General features: G+C 40.3%; 1 protein-coding gene across 1 annotated transcript in view; it reads left to right on the top strand.

Annotated features, from left to right (window-relative positions):
• LOC139173930 (collagen alpha-1(IX) chain-like) overlaps window positions 1-16,871 on the top strand; it is a 73,475-nt gene that overhangs the window by 11,975 nt on the left and 44,629 nt on the right. The window contains exons 3-8 of the mRNA XM_070763920.1: window positions 1,375-1,771; window positions 4,276-4,359; window positions 6,741-6,761; window positions 10,753-10,827; window positions 12,087-12,122; window positions 12,225-12,287. Of these exons, the coding sequence (XP_070620021.1) occupies window positions 1,375-1,771; window positions 4,276-4,359; window positions 6,741-6,761; window positions 10,753-10,827; window positions 12,087-12,122; window positions 12,225-12,287 (676 nt within the window). The remainder of the gene's footprint in view (window positions 1-1,374; window positions 1,772-4,275; window positions 4,360-6,740; window positions 6,762-10,752; window positions 10,828-12,086; window positions 12,123-12,224; window positions 12,288-16,871) is intronic.

Below are 16,871 nucleotides of genomic sequence, written 5' to 3'. Positions count from 1 at the left end.
CTTCTCATTCAAAAAGCTTCTTCAGAACTGACTGGATGGCAGGGAATGGAAGGATTTATATTCCTTGCAGACAGCTGGTCATTTGCATCCTTTTAGAGAGTAGTTGAGGCCACTTGGAAGTTTATCTATGTCCTCATGGTCACCTGAGCAGTGCGAATGGGTGTGGAGCCTTCTTGGCTGCATGGTGTTTTCTGTCCTCTGTTCCTTCACTGTTGAAGACAGGCACGGGCTGCTGGGGATGAGCCTGTGTTGTCTGCATCTCAAGCTGAAGTGCAAATGGTTCCTGTAGTCTACAATTTTTATCTGAAAATCCATTCATACTCTCACAGCCTTCGAAGGGTGCTCATCCCAAAGTGGAAATTCTTAGTCATCCAGGTGCTTTTTCAGGAGGCAACTAGACTTTCTTGGTTTTTCTCTTTGGAGATCCAAGGAGCTTCTTCAGCTCTGACTCTCTACTATCCACTCAGAGCTAAAGAAGTTTCTTGGATGAGAATCAAAACATCTTCAAAGCAAAACCAAGAAAGTCCAGTTCCTTCCTGAAAAAGCCCTTTGGGACAGTGGAAAACAGGAAGGACAAATATTTAGGTAGCGAACAGTGTTGGAATGCAGACTTTGACTAAACTGTGGAAACTGACCAAGGAAAGATTCAACCTGGAAATAAGGAAGAACTTTCTGACAGTGAGAGCAATCAACCATTGGAATGGCCTGCCAGCAGAGGTTGTGAATGCTCCATCACTTGACACATTCAAAAGGAAATTGGAGTGCCATCTGGCTGGGGTGGTGTAGAGTTTCCTGCTTGAGCAGGGGATTGGACTTGACCTGCGAGGTCCCTGTCAACTCTAACTAACTAAATAACAAGCAAGCAAGCAAGCAAGCAAGCAAGCAAGCAAGCAAGCAAGCAAGCAAGCAAGCAAGCAAGCAAGCAAACAAACAAACAAACAAACAAACAAACAAACAAAGCAAATCTGAAGAATCTGGTACAGCTGGGGTGGGGGATCGGTTTTAATAGTATTTTATTTAATCCAAACCACAACTTTAGAAGGGAAAATGATGTAAAACATGGAAGAGCTTGATTTCAGTAATCTGATTAGTACTCTTATACAGTAGTTTTGGGTTCATCCATAGCACTGTTTTGTTATTAGTAAAAGGTTATGAACTTCAAGGCTTTGTCTGGATTTAATTCTTCCACAAAGTAAGCTAACATTACGCAATCTCTCTCTGACAGTAAAGTGGAATTATTGGTTTGTATTGGGATGAATCTGTTTGCTAATGTTGTCTTTAGATAGTGGCTTCTTGCTCTTTCTTTGAAATGATAATGTACCTCAATGTTAAGTCAACCTAGTAAACAGCCTGTTTTATTTGCATTTTTAATAGATCCTTGTACCCTCAAGGACTACCTGATCTATATTCCATTTTGACTACTTTTCGGATGACTGGGAATACAATTCAAAAATCCTGGAGTCTATGGCAAGTTTTAGATTCTTCTGGAAAGGAGCAAGTTGGACTGAAGCTTAACGGACAAGCCAAACGTCTTGAATTCTCATATAAAGCAATTGACGGAAGTCTCCAAACAGCATCGTTTTTGGATTTACCTTATCTTTTTGATTCCCAGTGGCATAAAGTTATGGTCGGTATAGAAAAGAATTCTGTCACACTTTATATTGACTGTGCTATGATACAAACTTTAGCCATAAAACCAAGGGGAAAGATCAATATTGATGGCTTTACCACATTGGGAAAACTGAAAAATAATCCTCAAATTTCAGTTCCGGTAAGTTGTAGATATTTCCCTTTACAGCAAAAAGGTTTTTCAATTTTTAAAGAAATTGTAAATGGTAATAGAACTAAGAGGATAATATGCTTCAAATGGAACAGTAAGAAATTGTTCAATAGTTTTGGCATCGTAAGGAAAGAGTATCACTTAATAAGGTATAAAGACTGAAACCTCATTATAACTGAATATTTGGACATTTGTTTTAAGTGAACATTTCAAGAACTGCATAGCTACTAAAAGAAATAGGATGAAAACAGGAGATAATTAATAGACCAGACTAAAAAGAAAGCTGGATCCTGTGAAAATTTGTAACTTAACTCATTGCAAGGGTATGTAAGTAAAACCTGATATATTTTTTGCAAATTTAACCATCACTCTGAACTATATTATAGTTAAGCAGCTTATCAAAATTAATTATGCTGTCAGTTAAAAAATGTGTTAGCTTACGGGTATAGGACAGTGATGGCAAACCTATGGCATATGGAGCCATATCTGAGGGTACAAGGAACATTGCCCTATGTTAGCTCCAGCGCAGATGTGTGTGCTGGCCAGCTGATTATCAGCATTCTTTTTAGCCTTTTTGGCTCTTCCTAGGCTTCAGAAATGTCTCCTAAAGCCTGTGGATGGTGAAAAATGGACCAACAGGCCAAACCAAGGTTCAGAGGATTCAGTAAGGCCTGTGTGCAAACACAGGGGGATGGGCAGCCCTTGGGTTGTGCACATGTGTGGTGGGAGAGCATTGCACTATGGGTGTGGGCCAGTGAAGGACTGCAAAAATTTTTACTACCACACTGTGGGTATGCCTTATTTCATGGGTGTGGCTTGCTGGCCATGTGACCAAGTGGGAGTGGTTTGATGATCATGTAACCAGGGGGTGGCTTAAAAGTCATGTGTCAATATGCCGATGATACCCAGTTATACATCTCCACCCCATGTCCAGTCAACGAAGTAGTGGAAGTGATGTGCCGGGGCCTGGATGGGTGTCAACAAACTCAAACTCAACCCAGACAAGATGGAGTGGCTGTGGGTCTTACCTCCCAAGGACAATTCCATCTGTCCGTCCATTACCCTGGGGGGAGAATCATTGACCCCGTCACAGAGGGTTCGCAACTTGGGCGTCCTCCTCGACCCACAGCTCACATTAGAGAAACACCTTTCAGCTGTGGCGAGGGGGGCGTTCGCCCAGGTTCACCTGGTGCACCAGTTGCGACCCTATTTGGACCGGGAGTCACTGCTCACAGTCACTCATGCCCTCATCACCTCAAGGCTCGACTACTGTAACACTCTCTACATGGGGCTACCTTTGAAAAGTGTTCGGAAACTTCAGATCGTGCAGAATGCAGCTGCGAGAGCAATCATGGGCTTTCCCAAATATGCCCATGTTACACCAACACTCCGCAGTCTGCATTGGTTGCCGATCAATTTCCGGTCACAATTCAAAGTGTTGGTTATGACCTATAAAGCCCTTCGTGGCACCGGACCAGATTACCTCAGGGACCGCCTTCTGCTGCACGAATCCCAGCGAACCAGTCAGGTCCCATAGAATGGGTCTTCTCTGGGTCCTGTTGATGAAACAATGTCGACCCAGGAGAAGATCCTTCTCTGTGGCAGCCCCAACCCTCTGGAATCAACTCCCCCCAGAGATTAGGACCGCCCCCACCCTCCTTGCCTTTCACAAACTCCTTAAACCCCACCTCTGCTGTCAGGCATGGGGAAATTGATTCCCCAGGGCCGTTCCCGTTTCATGTATGTTTTTTGTCTGGGATGTATGATTGCTTTGATATTAAGGGTTTTAAATTGCTTTTTTAACTATTGGATTTGTACTGTGTTTTTTGTTGTGAGCCGCTCTGAGTCTACGGAGAGGGGTGCCATATAAATCTAATAAATAAATAAATAAATAAAAATAAATAAAATAAATACGATAGTATACCTGTTGTCCTTAACTTACACCCCAATTGAGCCCCAAAATTTCCATTGCCAAGCAAGGCAGTTGTTAAGTGAGTTTTGCTCCATTTTATAATCTTTTTTTCCTGCCACAGTGGCCAAGAGAATCAGTGCATCTGTTAAATGAACTATGTAGTCGTTAAGTGAATCTGGCTTTCCCCATTGACTTTGCTTGGTCTTCGGGTCTCTGCTAATCAGGGTGTGGACCACTGATCATCACTGTCATTTTGGCAAATGGCAATAATTTTCCGCTAAATTTTCCGTCCAAATCAGCAGCAACCCTCCAATGTTTTTGGGTCATCTCTGTCTCCCAGCCTCAATTTTCTATTGGCGCGTGGTGTCAGTTATTAACTATATCACAGAACTGTGAGGATCGAAGTGAGGAAGTCGTGCAATTCTCAATCCCCAGACTTAAGGAAAGGATAACACCAAAGCAACACCTTACCAGGCTTGGAGTGGTTCTGTTGCTGAATGATGATGATCAATAATCAAGTACTGTATCAGTTTTATAAAATCTCTCTTTGTCTTACCTGCCTCTTTTTTTGCTCTTTTCTCAGTTTGAGATCCAGTGGCTGATGATTCATTGTGACCCACGGCGTCCACAAAGAGAAACATGCGGTGAACTTACAATCAGGAGCTCGGTAATCTTAAGGGCAAAGCTTACTTTTTCAACTTTGGAATACAGGTAGTCCTCAACGTACGATCATAACTGAGCCCAAAACTTCTGTTGTTAAGCAAAGACATTTGCTTTTCTTGCCCCAATTGTTTCTTGCCCCAACTTTTCTTTGCCCCAATTGTTAAGTGAATCTGCAGTTGTTAAGTTATTAACACAGTTGTTAAGTGAAATCCGGCTTCCTCAATCATTTTGCGTGTCAGAAGGCGGCAAAAGGCGATCCCAAGATCCTGAAACACAGCAAAGATTATAGGTATGAACCAGGGCTACTACTGCTGCGACTAGTGTGCTGTGCACGCAGTTTCAGTTGTGTTGTGTGCATGGGCATACTATGTGTGCGTGTCCCCAGCGTGTGTTTTCTTCTGTGAATGCACAGGAAGCAAAAACGTGCCAAAATCTCCCATGTGCACGTCCCCTTGTGAGATTTTTCTTCTACACATGTGCATGAAGCAAAAAATACAAAACAAGATGGTGGAAGCCATAGGACCGCCACCCGAGCGGTCGCTACCACTACCGCACCAGTAGCAACCCACTGCTTGTATGAACCAGCGGCCAAGCATCTGAACTTTGATCATGTGAGCATGGGGATGCTGCAAAAGGTTGTAACTATGAAAAACAGTCATAAGTTGCATTTTTCAGCATCGTTGTAATTTTGAACAGTCGCTAAATGAATGGTTGCAAGTCGAGGATTACCTGTATTCAAAATGCCAAAATGCAAAATCCAAACTCAGAACAATCTACATATATATACCTGTGAAAATTTATGATATATATATATATATATGTGCGTGTGCGTGTAGATTGTTCTGAGTTCGGGTTTTGCCCCGTGTAATATTTTGAGTGTCTATGCGACATTTCGGTGAAATCACATTCACCATCATCAGGCTGAAGTTATAAGCTATAAATCTATATTTACAGCAGCACGAAGCTTATAACTTCAGCCTGATGATGGTGAATGTGATTTCACCAAAACGTCGCATAGACACTCAAAATATTACACTGGGCAAAACCCAAACTCAGAACAATCTACATATATATATACAGTACACGTGAAAATCTACGAAAACAAATATATATATATATATATATATATATATATATATATATATATATATATATATTTGTTTTTGTAGATTTTCACGGGTATATGTATGTAGATTGTTCTGAGTTCGGGTTTTGCCCTGTGTAATATTTTGCATGTCTATGCGACGTTTCGGTGAAATCACATTCACCATCATCAGGCTGAAGTTATGCATGAATAAAAGAGATGATACATCCCGCCTACCAGAGATTTGGAAACCAGCCTTAAACAAAAAAACATATCAGAATAATCACCATATCAATCTTTCAAGTAAGTGTGATTCCACCAACCAATCAAATCACTAAAACATAGTCACCCAATCTATTTGCTACATTCAAACCAAGTCTCCACCCCCAACACTATATATAAGGAAGAAATGGCAGTTACAAACATTCCATATTTACAGCAACACGAAGCTTAAAACTTCAGCCTGATGATGGTGAATGTGCATTTCGGCCTTGTTCTGGCCTCATCAGCTAGCCACACCCTTCCTTACTAGGGTGATCCGACATAAAAAAAACATATATATATCACATGTTTTTTTGCTGAATTTGAAAATTAAGGGAGACTAGGATAGAGCTATTTCGGCCTTATTTTGGCCTCATCAGCTAGCCATACCCACTGGGACTTGAACCTGCAACCTTTGCCTTGTAAGGCAGGGAATTATCCTCTAGGCTACAGTATCCAATCCCTTCAGCTCTACACCAGGGAAGGGTTACATATTTTTGTGTCGAATCATATTTTTGTGTCGAATTTGGGCAGAGAGGCAAATAAGGAGCTGTGATGTTCCTTCAATACACCAGGGTGATTCCACACACACACACACACACACATATATATATATATACTTAAAACAAAACAGAATTCAGGATGAAGCCCCTTTGCAGCACAGATCAAGGTAGAAACGCTGCCAGGAAAATTCACAATGCTTAAAAGCAGGCCAAAGGGTTAAAAAGCCGAAGTCATTCAATCCCTCCTTTCTAGACATCAGATTTCCTCCCCTCTAGCTACACTCCCCCAACACTCACCCATGCAACAGCTGTGCTTTTTGCCGGGTGTGCAATTTGGAAGTATTTGGAGGGGGTTCCTTTGGGCTCTATTCTTCAATAACATTAAATAATCCATCTGTAGCAATTGAAGAAGCAACCATGGCTAGCTTGGGATCCTGCACAAAGTTTCCCTGGTCCCTGTGGATTTTTCTGCAAGTCATTTGCCTTTGTCTAGCACAAGTGAGTTTCGCCTAACTTTTTTTTTGTTATTCTTTTCAGATAAGCCAGACAATTATAAAGGTAAGTCTTAAAACTAGAAGGATTCTTATTTGTAAAGTTTCCATAAATGACTTACTTTTTGATTCTAGTTTGGGTTGTCAATAAATTAAAGCAGTGTGTATGTTTCTAGTGATGCTAATATATTGGGAAAGATATGGGATCTGTTATGCCCAGTTGGAGAGCTTTCTAGAGAAAGTCCAAAGCTGCCGTAAAATATATTGGTTGACATTAGTTGGAACATGCACTATTTTTCCTAATTGGTGAGGTTTCACAGGGACCCTACACACCATTCAGAGTAATCTAATTAAGATCACCAAGTATGATTAGGTTGGGATCCATTCTACCAATTTTGATGATTCCCTCCCCCAGATATATTTAGTACCCATCTGCTTTCCTTTTTATTCCAAGGAAGTTTATTTCCTTTAATTCGGTGCAATCCACAAGGGACACGTCTTTCGGATTAAGTTAGGTGGGTTAATTATCACTTCAGTTCCCTAAGCAATCTTTTTATAATTACAAACAGGACAAGGAAAAGGGATCATTTCCTCCACATTTATGTGTGACAGGGGCTTCAACTGTTCTTAGTGATGATGAATATACACCCCAAACTGTTAATTACCATATAGTAATATAAACAGGTAATGGTACCAAAATAAATAATTGGAAGAAAGCTAAATATGGAATAAGGCATTTTGCTGTTAGAAACACAAGAATGAGAAAGTTTTCTGTGAATGTCAAATTGGCTCACTTATTTGAGGATTCTGAAAAGATATTTTTCCTAATTACACACTGTAAAGCAGAAGTATGTGTGTGTGTGTGTGTGTGTGTGTGCGTGCATTCTTTTGAGTTTATATTAAAAATAGATGAAAAGCTCTCATTCTTTTAACCAAGTCTTCAAAGAATGACAGAAAATAAGCTGAAAGATTACTTAAAATTATTAACGTGTAGTAATGCATTTCTCCAAAATGAAATGTTAATCTTTTGAAGCACAGTGAGCAAATCCAACAGATTTATCATGAGTTTTATTTATTTGGAAGTAAATAAATTTGTAGAGACTCAAGTTAGCTTTGTTAGACACTAGAAAGAAAAACAAATATTTACCTATGTCCTTACAAAGAAAATGAATGTGTACTATGCAGCCTTATGGTTGATGATGACATGAAGCACCTTACTTTGCAATGACTCTTCTGTGTAATTTCTGAATTAAAAATACTTTTTAAACTACTGGTTGTGAGAGTGCTGTCTAAAGCTGAAATTCTCACATTCTGAAATAAATAGAATAGAATAGAACAGAATTCTTTATTGGGAAAGTGTGACTGGACACACAAGGAATTTGTCTTTGGTGTATATGCCAGGAAAACTGCTTCTCCTTTCAGCCGTTTACCATTTACTGAAAAGTATGAAGGTACAAAAAAGGGCTTGTTAGAAAATCACAGAGCATTTACTGTGAAGTCAGAATTTCATCACCAAAAGAAAACAGTGTATCCTATAGGCCTTGAATTTCCCTCCCCTAAATTATTTTTGAAAATAAATGGTTTGAAATTTTCCAAACCTTTTCAGACTTAAAAAAATAGAAAGAAAAAGAAGGAAGAAAGGAAGGAAGGAAGGAAGGAAGGAAGGAAGGAAAGTTATAGAGGACAAGGTTTTATTAAGGGCTATCGTATGTGTACACAATTAATCTCTTACTAATTTACATATCTCAGAAGGTAAGTCTAGATAACAGTAATGACAACTTTACTTAAACTCATTTATGCAAGTACCATTTTATTTTCTCTGTCTCACATTTTATAAGGGAGTGAAGTTAATGGGGCACATTTTTAACTCACAGGACAGTGGATTATTATTAATTTATAGTGAGAAGACACCTTCATTTCCTGTTTAGAATGAAATGAAAATGTAAAGCATAAAGCTCCCTTTCTTTTCATTCCCCATTATATTAAAGCAGCGCTTTCCATTAGAATTTCCTGTACGTCGGTGGAGAATCTCAGTGATCTAGGTCATAGTTGTTTCAAAAATGTTATTTTTTCTTTAAAAGGCACCTAGATAGGGGTTTTTTTGGGAGGGGAGGAAGGAAGGAGAAGAAAATGTTTTGCTTCAAATCCAAGAAGCTTCATCAGTTTTAGAAGCTTTGCTCTGCCATCAGAACTGATGAAGTTGTGAATGAGAAGCAACATGTTTTCTTCTTCTTCAAGGGAAAAAACAGTCTAGTAGCCTTTTGAAGAAGGAAAAAAAGCACCTTTGATATACTGTAGGCATCGGCATGAATTCTGTCTCTACCCATCTCCACTAACAGAGATACACATATGCCAGTAGCGGGTTCCTACCGGATTGCATGAGATCAGTGCACCAGTAGCAAAAGTTGCACTGCGCGTGCAGCTTCTCTTCTCCTGCATGCGCGTGTGTGCATCCCAGTGTAGTTTTGCTTCTGCGCATGCACAGAAAGCAAAATCTCATGAGGGGACGCATACATGATCTTTCAGCGATTTTTTTTTCTGTGCATGCGGGGAAGCAAAAAACCACCGAAATCTTTCTCATGTGGATGTACCCTCACAAGATTTTGCTACTTGCACATGCACAGAAGCAAAAGCAAGCTGGGGCGCATGCACCAACATGCAGGAGAAGAGAAACTGCACACCCAGCGCACCAATCGCAACAAAAATAGGAATCCGCCCCTGATATATGTGCATTTGTGCACACACACCCTTTGTCAATCTGTACACCTGTACATTGTAATTACTCACATTTGTCATGAATTACCATCACACAGATTAGAACAGGAGCACATTACCCAACCAGGCAAACTGAATTTGATTAGGTTAGTCAGAATATCTACCATGTTTCCCCAAAAATAAGTCACCCCCGAAAGTAAGGCTTAGGAGAGGTTTCGTAGAATTGCCTAATACAGTGATACCTCGTCTTACAAACGCCTCGTCATACAAACTTTTTGAGATACAAACCCGGGGTTTAAGATTTTTTTGCCTCTTCTTACAAACTATTTTCACCTTACAAACCCACTGCCATCGCTGGGAAACCCCGCCTCCGGACTTCCATTGCCAGCAAAGCACCCGTTTTTGTGCTGCTGGGATTCCCCTGAGACTCCCCTCCAAGGGAAACCCCACCTCTGGACTTCCGGGTTTTTGTGATGCTGCAGGGGAATCCCAGCAGGGGAATCCCAGCAGCGCAAAAACACAGAGGTCCGGAGGTGGGGTTTTGAGGACTTTGGTGTTTTTGTGATGCTGCAATTTCACTGAGGCTCCCCTCGCTGGGAAACCCCACCTCTGGACTTCCGTTGCCAGCAAAGCGCTCATTTTTGCAATGCTGGGATTCCCCTGCAGCATTGCAAAAACACAGAAGTCCGGAGGTGGGGTTTCCCATGGAGGGGAGCCTCAGGAGAATCCCAGCAGTGCAAAAACAGGCGCTTCGGCTGGCAAAAGGGGTGAATTTTGGGCTTGCACGCATTAATTGCTTTTTCCATTGATTCCTATGAGAAACATTGTTTCGTTTTACAAACTTTTCACCTTAAGAACCTCGTCCTGGAACCAATTAGGTTTCTAAGACAAGGTATCACTGTATAAGGCATCCCCTGAATGTAAGACGTAGGAGATTTTTCGTTTCACAGTATTCCCGAACAGAACATATATAACATATATTTGAAGAAAGTCTAATTGTTGTACCTGGAAATAATGGTATGCTAATGGTAAGAAATTCTTGATAGGATTCACAGTTTGTCTGGTTATGCTGGTTTGTGATGACAACGACTGTACGGTATATAATAAATGTTCATATTTTTTTTGTTCAGCAATAAATGTGAATTCTTCTTCATTGAAAAAAAAAAGACATCCCCTAAAATAAGACATAGTACATCTTTGGGAGCAAAAATTAATATAAGACGCTGTCTTATTTTCAGGGAAACAGGGTAGTTTGTGGTTCTCAATTGCTCCTTCCCCCTTGAATAGGATGCTTTGAGCCATTTCCTCTTCCTATTTAAACAGTTCTTTTTATTCCTTGCCAGAGAGGCCCTCCAGGTCCACAAGGCCCCCCTGGACCCCCTGGACCCTCAGGTGTTCCTGGCATTGATGGCATAGATGTAAGTATAGCTTGTGCTGTGTGGTGACAGGCAGCATTCAAGATATTCTTCCTCCAATATTATACAATGACACTGCTGTCTCTCTGAGTGTATTCTTTTTTTAAATTTATTTTTAAAATTATTATATACACATAAAGACATACATAAACAAGACAGACAAACATATATGGGTACAATTTCCCCATGTTCACAGTAAACATCTCTCGGTTTGCATCCACCAATATACTTCCCCAAGACCAATATTTTTACATTTTTATAAATTACTTGTTTTTCTCTCTTCTTTCTTCTTCTACATTATTCTATACAATATTCCATAAAGATTTAATGTTATTTTTTTCAAGTATTGATACTTCTAGTTCATCTTTTATTCATTATTTCTTTCAACCATTCATATAATTTATTCCATAGTCGTATTCGGTGTCATCTTTTTCTTTTATTTCCCTCATTAATTGGTCCATTTCAGCGCAATCCAATATTTTTATAATTATGCCCTTGTCTTTTGGTTTTTTGTCGCTTTTCCAAAATTGTGCATATATTATTCCAGCCACAGTAGTGATATATATCATCAAATAGTTTATTTTCTTTTTATATTTTTTGTCAATTATGCCTCTCTGAGTGTATTGATGTGTAACACACATCTCAGTCATGACTTGTTAACTGGTAGTAAAAAAAGTTTTGATGATTGGCCTGGAAACTTAAGAGATACATTCTTTAGCCCCAAAACACAAGAACTGGTGGTGTGAACTAGAACAAATTATCTTCTACTGCTGGAACAGGTCCATCATATAGTTTATAATTTGCATTAGGGATTCTACAAGATTAATATTTATAATCTGCAAATTCCATGTTCATAGCAATTCTGTCTACTAGCTGTAAGATTTTCTCCATATAATATGCATGCGGTGGCACAATGATTAGAGGGCAGTATTGTAGGTTAATTTACTGCCGACGGCCAGGAGTTTGATCCTGATCAGCTCAAAATTGACTCAGCCTTCCATCCTTTCGAGATGGGTAAACCAAGGAGCCAGATTTGGGGGGGGGTGTTGGGGGGGGCCAATACGCTGACTCTGTAAAACCGCTCAGAAAGGGCTGTAAAGCACTATGGAGTGATATATAGGTCTAAGTGCCAGTGCCATGTGTATTACAGGAACATTTATAACATCTATATAATACTGTAAATACAATTTACAGATAGAATTATTAGTGCTACCATGTTAAAATGAACTTCACTTGATTTTTACTTTCTTTTATCCTATTAGGGAGACAGAGGCCCTAATGGCCTCCCAGGCCGTCCAGTAAGTAACTGAGAACAGGTAGTATTTTCAAAATATCTTCTTTTAAAAATATCTGGTTTTATTTGCTAACTGACTTCACTGATATGCAATTTACTCCTATAGGGTCCTGATGGCGACGCTGGAAAACCAGGTGTCCCTGGATTGCCAGGAGTACCAGGAGCTGATGTGAGCATAAATCTTTATGGTATCATTCTATGTATGTGCTAAAAGGATTATTTTGATTTCAGACCTATACTGGATGTGAAAATGACAAGCTGCACTCCATGAAACTGGGAGTTCTTTATCTACAATTCCCTTAAATTCAGGCACAACACTATAGAATCATAGGGTTGAAATGGATGTTGTGGCATTCTATGTTGTTGTTGCCAGTGTTCCCTCTAATTTTTTTCCGGTGTGGACGGAAACGTATAGTGTCTGAGTGGCAGTCCCTTTAGGACTGGGTGACATAGAACTATAAATAAATAAATAAATAAATAAATAAATAAATAAATAAATAGATAGATAGATAGATAGATAGATAGATAGATAGATAGATAGATAGATAAATAAATAAAGTGTGGGCGCGCGCTATCACACATGCACGAGTTCTGACATCCATAATTCGCTCCCCCTCCTTTCTCTCTCTTTCTCTCACCTCCTTCCTCTCTCACCTCTCTTTCCTTTCTCTCGTTCCTTCATTCCCTCTTTCTCTCCCTCCCTTTCTCTCTCTTTCCTATCTCTCCCTCCCTTTCTCTTTCCTTTCCTCTCCCTCCCTCTTTCTCTCTATCCTTTCTATCACTCACTCTTTCTTTCTCTCCCTCCTTCATTCCCTTATTCTCTCCCTCCCTTTCTCTCTTTCCCTCTCCCCCTCCCTCTTTCTCTCTATCCTTTCTATCACTCACTCTTTCTTTCTCTCCCACCTTCATTCCCTCTTTCTCTCCCTCCCTTTCTCTCTCTCTTTCCTTTCTCTCCCTCCCTCTTTCTCTCTATCCTTTCTATCTCTCACTCTTTCTTTCTCTCCCTCCTGCATTCCCTCTTTTTCTCCCTCCCTTTTTCTCTCTTTCCTTTCTTTCCCTCCCTCTTTCTCTCCTGGGGCTGCCTGTGCCTGCCCTGCACCCCCCCACCGTGGACGGAAAGCATTCAGCATTGGCGCCTTCCCCCCAAGGATGGCAAGAAGCTCGGTGGTGGGCCGTGCCGCTTGCCTTTCGGCATCGGCGCCCCCCACACAGATGGACATCAGGCTGGTGGGGCCGGTGGATCTGCCCCTCCACCCCACCCCCTGGCACATGGACACACTCCCCCCTCTATCCCACCCTACGTGGTCCCAGCACAGGAAAGCTTTGCTGGCCGTGCACCCTCCCCTTGGTTCTGCCTCCCTCCACCGCCGCGCAGCTCACCTCATCAGCGGTCACCATGGCGCCATTGCTGTCGCAGTGGCTGCCCTTTGCCGGCCAGCAAAGCCAGCTCCCCAGGAAAGTGGCGCGTTTGAAAAGCGTGCCGCTTTCCCAGGCAGCCAGCGCAGGGCTTTACATCAGCGGATGTCCCGACAGCAACCTCCGGACAGCTGTGCTCACCTGGTGCCGTGGGGGGGGAGGTGTCTGCCCCCTCGACCCAGGAAAGCGGTGCAGGAATGCCCCTGGCTCCAGGGGTCAGCCCCCAGCATGGTGGCGGGGGAGGAGGCCAACACCTCCTCCAATGCTGCACAGGTAGGTATCAGAGCCGGGGCAGCCAAAGCGTTGAGGCGAGTGGAAGGTCCTGTGCGCTGGAAATTAAAATCCCCGCATTGACAGGTAAAAACCAGCATGCTGTAGCGCGCTGCCCGCCTTAGAGGGAACACTGGTTGTTGCTACCCAACAGCATCAGATCTGATTTGCAGACAATCTAGATGGACTATCAAATATTATCAGTTATGTGTTTTTTAATTGTATTTTTCAGTAGAAAAAAAATAACTTTTTTTTTTCCTTACTGGACTTCCAAGATATTTTCAGAATTTCTAGTTATGCATGATATGACTTACATAGCCAAACTAAAAAGGAAAGAACAAAGAGATTTCCTCAAAATGATTTATTTTATTTATTTATTTATTTTATTTATCAAGCATGTATTAGATAGCAGGTATAAGTATAAATATAATTGTGAATACATGAAATGGATACAAATAAAAGGGGACATTAGGACAGGGTCAGTAGGTACGATGGTGCGCTTATACACGCCCCTTACAAACCTCTTAGGAATGGGGTGAGGTCAACAGTAGATACATTGGTACCTCTACTTAAGAATGCCTCTATTTAAGAACTTTTCTAGATAAGAATTGGGTGTTCAAGATGTTTTTGCCTCTTCATAAGAAACATTTTCTACTTAAGAACCTGAGCCCAGAAAAATTTCCCAGGAAATTTGAGAGCAGCATGAAGGCCTGGCCAGTTTCTTGACATTCCCCCTTTAATCCTGGCCATCTCGGGCATTTCTGGGCTGTCAAAGGAGCCTTTCGGTGTATGGGAGGGGCGTGCTCCTCCTCACCATCTCAGAGTCCCTCTTTTTTTTTTTAAGCCTTAAAGTTTTGGATTTTTTAGATTCCCCTCACCTCACCTTCTTCCTTCGGCAGTGACTGTCCTCCTCTTCTTCGTCCTTCTCTCCCACCCAAATTCCGAGCTTTTATTTCTTTCCTAATGAGTTTGCATGCATTATTTGCTTTTACATTGATTCCTATGGGAAAAATTGCTTCTACTTACAAACTTTTTCTACTTAAGAACCTGGTCACAGAACGAATTAAGTTCTTAAGTAGAGGTACCACTGTAGTCTAAAGGTAAACTTTTGGGGGTTTGAGGAAGAAACCACAGAGTCAGATAGTGTATTCCAGACTTTGACCACTCTGTTGCTGAAGTTGTATTTCCTGTAATTGAATTTGGTGCAGTTTACCTTAAGTTTGTATGTATTGTGTGCTCATGTATTATTGTGGTTGAAGCTGAAGTATTCATTGATAATTAAGACATTGTAGTAAAAAATTTTATATACTATGCTTAGGTCAGACTGAAGACAGCATATTTCTAAGTTGTCTAAGCCAAAAATTTCAAGTCTGGTGGCATAAGGTATTCTGTTGTGAGTAGAGGAGTGAACTTTCTCAATTGTACTGATGTCCAATACGCAGTGCAGCTTCCAGACAGATGAACTATGTTACAGAATTGGTCTAGCAAATGTTTTGTATGTTCTAGTTAGCAGTACAATATTACCACAGAAGAAACTATGCAAGATTAGATTAACAACTCTTAACGCTTTTTTTGCAATGTTGTTACAGTGGGCTCTGGGACTTAGATCATTAATAGTCATCAACAATGACTACTCCAAAATCTTTAACAGAGTGAAAGTCACAAGGTTGTGTTCATCCAGTTTGTATTTATATTCTGATTTTATTTTGCCGCTATGTAAGACAGATCATTCATTGGTTGAGATTTGAAGTGCCACTTGTTTGACCATTCTGACACATAATCAAGGCGTGTTTTTTTTTAAAGATAGAAGCATTGTTAGTTGTGTTGAATAGTTTTACCTCATCAGCAAAGAAAACACAGTTGCTTTTAATATGATCACAAAGGTTATTTATAAAAAATATAAAGAGAATTGGTCCTACAACCCTGCCTAAGGGATCACCACTGTTAACAGGTACAAGATTTGATAGGGTACTCCCTATTTTGGCCACTTGTTGCCTGTTTGACAGGAATGTAGCTATTCAATTATTCAGAGGTCCAGAAATGCCATAAGATTTTAATTTTAGGAGTAGTTTGTCATGTACCACTGAATCAAAGGCTTTATAGAAGTCTATGTAATTTGCATCTATTGCTTTGCCTTGATCAAGTTGTGTAGTCCATATGTTTTTGCAGTGTGGGAGATTACAGGATAATTTTTTTCTGAAACCAAATTGTTTGTTAGAGAGTAGATTGTCTCTAAGTGGAGGGTAATGGTTTGGTTAATGATTGATTCCATGACTTTGCAGGTGATGCAACATAAACGTAACATAAGCCATAACATGGCTTAGGACCAGATTACTTACAGGACTGTCTCCTGCCTCATATATCCCAGCAGCCAGTCAGGTCCCACAGAGTCGGCCTTCTCCAGGTCCCATCAGCTAAGCAATGCCAGCTGATGAGGCCTAGGGGAAGAGGAGAACACTTATGTATGTATGTATGTATGTATATATGTATGTATGTATGCATGTATGTATGTATGCATGTATGTATGTATATATGCATGTATGTATGTATATATGCATGTATGCATACTTTATACTTATAAAATATATGCGTAGCAGTTACTCAAGGATGCTAAAGACTTCTTAAAGAATGTACAGTCTGTAATTTTCATTCAAACTTTTCAAGAGTGTGATCTGAAATTATAGTACAATCTATAGCTTGCTTTCACTTTAGCCATCAAAGAACAGGCAGTCATAAAATAATGAAGCATTTCTCTGCAAAATGTATATTGTAATGTCACAATATAGGCAATTTAATTGTTAAATAGTGGGATTCAATATTACAATAAAAGTAGGAAAGAACAGAGCTTGCATTATGCTATCGCAATGCACAATTTGTCATTTTCATGTCATATTGTAAGAAATGGACTCCCATGCTTGTTTATAATATAAATATAAAAGCATATTCTTTTTGTAAAGGCTTAATAGAATGTAAAATATCAACTAAATTAAATGGAGGCAATCTAATCTAGATATGTATTAGAAAGTTGACAATATAATGTTGGTGACGGAGTGTTATGATCCAACAA

Source organism: Erythrolamprus reginae, chromosome 1 (genome assembly GCF_031021105.1).
Source record: "Erythrolamprus reginae isolate rEryReg1 chromosome 1, rEryReg1.hap1, whole genome shotgun sequence".
Classification (NCBI taxonomy): Eukaryota; Metazoa; Chordata; class Lepidosauria; order Squamata; family Dipsadidae; genus Erythrolamprus; species Erythrolamprus reginae.
This window is presented reverse-complemented; position numbering and strand designations above follow the sequence as displayed.